Source organism: Montipora capricornis, chromosome 3 (genome assembly GCF_036669925.1).
Source record: "Montipora capricornis isolate CH-2021 chromosome 3, ASM3666992v2, whole genome shotgun sequence".
Lineage (NCBI taxonomy): Eukaryota > Metazoa > Cnidaria > Anthozoa > Scleractinia > Acroporidae > Montipora > Montipora capricornis.
In genome coordinates, this window is record NC_090885.1 from 14,271,361 (window position 1) to 14,276,360 (window position 5,000).

At 36.5% G+C, this 5,000-nt stretch overlaps 2 protein-coding genes and 1 long non-coding RNA gene across 3 annotated transcripts in view; 1 reads left to right on the top strand and 2 right to left on the bottom strand.

Annotated features, from left to right (window-relative positions):
• Window positions 1-2,750, top strand: part of LOC138042318 (uncharacterized) — a 4,094-nt gene extending 1,344 nt beyond the window's left edge. The window contains exons 1-6 of the mRNA XM_068888172.1: window positions 1-5; window positions 329-532; window positions 706-951; window positions 1,263-1,408; window positions 1,576-1,979; window positions 2,553-2,750. The exon at window positions 1-5 is cut by the window's left edge and continues 1,344 nt beyond it. Of these exons, the coding sequence (XP_068744273.1) occupies window positions 1-5; window positions 329-532; window positions 706-951; window positions 1,263-1,408; window positions 1,576-1,979; window positions 2,553-2,710 (1,163 nt within the window). The 3' untranslated portion in view covers window positions 2,711-2,750. The remainder of the gene's footprint in view (window positions 6-328; window positions 533-705; window positions 952-1,262; window positions 1,409-1,575; window positions 1,980-2,552) is intronic.
• The window catches only part of LOC138042320 (uncharacterized), a 33,488-nt gene that overhangs the window by 20,663 nt on the left and 7,825 nt on the right, over window positions 1-5,000 (bottom strand). The gene's annotated exons all lie outside the window — the stretch shown is intronic.
• The window catches only part of LOC138042319 (uncharacterized), a 2,646-nt gene continuing 531 nt past the window's right edge, over window positions 2,886-5,000 (bottom strand). The window contains exons 1-2 of the long non-coding RNA XR_011130982.1: window positions 4,833-5,000; window positions 2,886-3,061 (exon numbers count right to left, since the gene is read on the bottom strand). The exon at window positions 4,833-5,000 is cut by the window's right edge and continues 531 nt beyond it. This is a non-coding gene — a long non-coding RNA (uncharacterized lncRNA). The remainder of the gene's footprint in view (window positions 3,062-4,832) is intronic.

The window sequence follows — 5,000 nt, forward strand, 5'->3', positions numbered from 1 at the left end:
GCCAGGTAAGTGCGGAGTACAACGAGTTACAGTAAAGTAGCGTGCGAACTGTAGATTTCAGTACTACAGTTTGGCGTTTCAGATATGTAGAAAGTGTATTACTCGATACTTAGTAAATGACACCGGTGACATAACTATTGCATTTACTTTTCCGGGCGGTTCACAACCGTACAAAACTACATATTGAGGTAATATTACTTCCAAAAATGGTTAACAAGATGCGGACCCCTGTGGAAACAGTCTTTGCCACTCAAGAAATGAGCAGTAAAGAATGATAAAAAGGACTGATACGCCAAAAAAAATAATGATGAATACTTACCATTCACAGTGCAAGAGCCTTGGTTTGCCAAAGTGCAAAAGAATGTCAGAAGGCATGATTCAAAATGCCAAAAAATGCTTAAAAAACTTAACAAAGTGTGAAGAGATCTACTCATCAGAAGATCCACTGGGTGATTTTGGAAAGGCAATCATGAACTACTACCAACACTACACCGATGACCACTCTTCGACATGGTGCAGGTTTCATAAAAAGGTAATCAATAGCAACCTAATAAATTTTACATGACTTGTGAGTGCAGTTACCACTGTTTGGTGAAAGAGATTGAAAACTCTAATATACAGTGTGTATCAACATTAAAGTCCCAGTTTAGCTAAGAATAAAAACAATACCATTGGGGTAACAATTTTTTTTATCTTAATGAACAGGAAGACGAAGAAGGTAAACCCTACCACTGCAAACATTCATTTACATGCAAATCCCAACTGAATGAACTTAAAAGTGTACTAGAAAAGATGGCCACAAGACCTGAGGAATATATTACCTTGGAGGGACGAATCACTAACAACATCCCTGAGGGATACCATGGCATCGCACTTGCATACAGGGGGAAAAGGATTGACCTTGGGTCTGTACACTACCAGTGTAAGACAAACATGTCAATACCACACAAGGTAACTGTACCTACTGTACACTACTATATTTACTGTCAGTAACACGTAGAGTAGCTACGCACAAACGTGTATGCAGATCGTAAGAATCATTAATAAAGGTGACCTTTTCCCTTAAAATGGAATACAAGACAACTCCTGTTTTGATCTCAACTTTTCAAGGTCTCATGTAAAGCTATTTTTATGCATATTTCAAAAGAAATAGGATGTGAGTTCATGATATAACATGATGTACTTTTCAGTGTGAAACTTTACCAAAATATAATAACATTGCAATAGTATACTGAATAAATGTATTACTATTTTTTTATTAGAATATTGGTCCAATATGGATAGTTCTCTTGTTCCAACTACTTTCAATGCCAATGCCAAAGAAAGCCATTGAGTATGTCATTCAACGTCAAGAACAATTTGACGAAGACATCAGGAAACGAAATTCACCAGATTACCAAAAGAAAAGGTTAATTTTTGTGTCACTATCCTTTCAATGTGTACACATGTATACACTGTATGTATTCATTCTAAGCTTATTTCATTAAGTTGTTTGATAGAAAGTACTGGTACTGTTTACATGAATAACATAATACTCATCTCATGCATCTTTACTGTATGTACATGCACATGTAGAAATGAAAACAAAAGGAACAAGATGAAAAAACATGAGAAAGAGAAAGAATATATGACATCCCTGAAGGCTGTTTCCATCACAACAAAATACTCTGCAGGTGGATGTGATGACAACAGCTCTGAATCAGAATTCAGTGATAGCAGTGACAGTTTTCCAGAGCCAGACTGCAGTGACGGTGTGCCAGTGACAGACAGCAGCGACGATGAGCGTGGAGATGAGCTACAAGGCAATCCTTCCCCTTTGTATTTCTTGTATGATTGTGAAGGCACTGGTGGATCCATTTACAAGGACCACATTGTAGAAATTGCTGCAGTGCTGCAACCTCTTGCCAACAATGTGGAAACTCATCTGGAAAAATCTTTCCATTCATTAGTCAATACCTCCAGAAGGATAGCAGCCCCAGGTAGAAACAATGTTTTAGAGTAACTCCCATACAAAGCCTACCTTAAGGTTGCTGTGTAGTTTAGTTTCAATCAAGTCATCAGCTACACATGACATTGTGTACAAAATTAATTATTTTTCCATCAATAACAATACTAATAAACAATTAATTAATAATTGAAGGGAAAAGTACTACCAATGATTTTTAAAAAATCTGACGATAATTTGTGAAACAAATGCATGTGACAAATAAGCTCTCTGGACAATGGCATACCTTTGCTGGATACCAACAGTTATTGGAATATCACTGCATTACAAAATGTACAACATTATTGAGTAGAAATGACAGACTTTCGTCAGCCATATTTTTATTCCTATAATAAAAGTTATTTTTTGGATATTATTTAGGTCAGTTTCATTTCTAATATTTTAATAATTTTATATTACCGGTAGCCTGCGAGAACAGACAACTTTCCAGGTTTTTGTTTCACACACCGCAAAAAGATTTCTTTTCGAGGCAGGTGAAACAAAAGCCGGAAAAAGCATCTCCTCTTGCAAACTACTTTATAACCACTGTGTGCCTGTTTCCTTTCAGTGGTCAGAAAATGTGGCATAAAGCAAACCGACCTTATCCAACAACCAAAGCTTTCTGAAGTTTTGCCTAGATTTGTATCATGGCTTACAAATCTCACAGAGGAAGTGTCAGCAAAGACAAACAAAAAATACTTCCCAGGTAATTTAGAAAACAATTAGAATTGTAGCACACAGTCAGTATTATGATTGTTGAAGCAGTTTTTTGTGAGGTGTAGTGGTTACAAGTGTTAGCATCTACATTGTAAGAATTACACACAGGTACGTTTCAGTGATACAGGTTACATGTACATGCATCCCACCAAGATTCTTACCAGTAAAACAATTCAAATCATTGTTTTGTGTCAAAATCTTTTATTTTCATTTCTATTTAATTCCTAGTACTTCTTGCACACAATGGGTTTGTCTATGACTTTCCTCTTCTTTACATGGAGATCGAAAGGAGATATCCATTGCTCACCACCAAGCTATTTAACCACATCTTCTTTGGGGATACACTGTTCAACTTGCGAGCTGTAAGTTTAGATCAAACAAAGTAAATAGTTCACATTAAACAATAATGTGGCTTTTAGAATATATTAATAATTAATTAATGACATCAGAATTTAAACAATAAAAAATATGCAGTGATTTGAGCTGTACTATCCAAAATGTATATAAATTTACAATTTTGTTTGTTTCATTTTACAGCTGAGGAAACTAGGGAAACTTCCCCTAGATAAAAAGCAGAAGCTTGGCATGCCAGCATTGCATGCCCTGTACTTTCCTAATGCACAATTTAAAGGTAATTAATGCTTCCCCAATACACAAAATGATGGTAGTTATTATTGAAAAATCTCTTTACATGTAACTCAAAAGAAGAAGTTGCATTTATTAATCTGGTTACATATTCAGGGAGAGTAAACTGTAAAGACCTGAATTTGGGAAGTGAGCAAAAAATAAGTACAAGTCCATGGTGAAGATTACAGAAAGGACCAAGCTACTACTGCTGAAATTTGGAAGTACAATATCTGGCATGATGGCCAAGAAAATTGCCACAGAGGGATTTGATTGCATTGGCAACTGCATCGGTCTCAATTTTGAGCCCTGAGATGGCTTTTTAAATACTATGCCTGTGTTAAGCCTGCAGCCTTGTAAAAAAAAAAAAAAAAGGCCAAATTTCTCTGGGGGCCATCTCTGATTACAATGCGGGATTCCGCAATGGTGCAGTCTGGTGGAAACACTGCATGATAATAGAAATAACAGTACATACAGTAGTAACACAGGATTAATCACTTGTCTCTGAAGTCAATGGTAAAATGAAAAGCAATCATACGCGTAACTTGTACAATGTTCTATATTCTAGCTCACAGAGCACTGGCTGATGTAGAGGCAATGAGGGACGTGCTATTTTGCACACAGCTAAAAGATCTTAAGGACCAACACGAGCAATTTTTACGCCGTCCACTTGAGCAAAAAAATAAGTACAAGTCCATGGTGAAGATTAGAGAACGGACCAAGCTGCTACTGCTGAAATTTGGAAGTGCAATATCTGGCACTATGGCCAAGAAAATTGCAACAGAGGGTTTTGTTTTCAACCAGCTTAAAAGCCTGCGAGCAACATTCCCAGACAAGGACAAATTTATGAAATTTTTGCGGGCTAAGGGTCTTTCCTCAATGTGCACCCAGAAGTTGGTAGCCTATTTCTTTCAGCCATAGGAAAATGGTGTTTGTGATGTTCTCAGATTGTAAAAGAATCTTGTTTTCACTAAAAAAGTTGACTAGACAGATTCTTTATAGGTTTTTCCTGAAATAGAGTCAGGACAGACGTTTAATTCAAAATTTTCACACTTGGGGAAAAACCTAGGTAACAATTTCTGCACAATTTGAAGCCCAACAAATGGGAATGTAATTCAGTTCTTCGAAACTGTGGGAAACATGTTTTGGCTGTATGCAAATGCTACCCAAACAAATTGTCACTGTGCCCACAATCGAAATATACGAAAGTTTAAAAAACAATATACATAATTTCTAAGGGCCTGTGTTGAACTGATAAAAAGCAAGGTGTTAAACAATAATAATTATTATTTATCAAAGCTGAAAAACTACTCAGCACATGTAAATCAATATCTAATGAACGTACTTGTGCCGCTCACTGGACAGAACATTAATATTCAGCTACGTACACTTTCGATGTTCCATGCGGTTGGCAAATGTTTCTTGTCTGGGACGAATAACACAACTAAAGTTCGTCTCATGATGAAATTAGCATAAACAAACACTTTTATGCAATAAGCATCCTTACCTTGACAAAGCGTTGGAAGGAACACGAAATAGGCTCACGTCTTCCGAGCGAGTAGCATGGTTGAGCCGTACATTATGACTTGTCCATCGCCTCCATTATTTTCATTCAATGAAATCCGCAGAGAAACGAAATGTTTGAATATTTCTTCACACAGCTTTCCCATACATA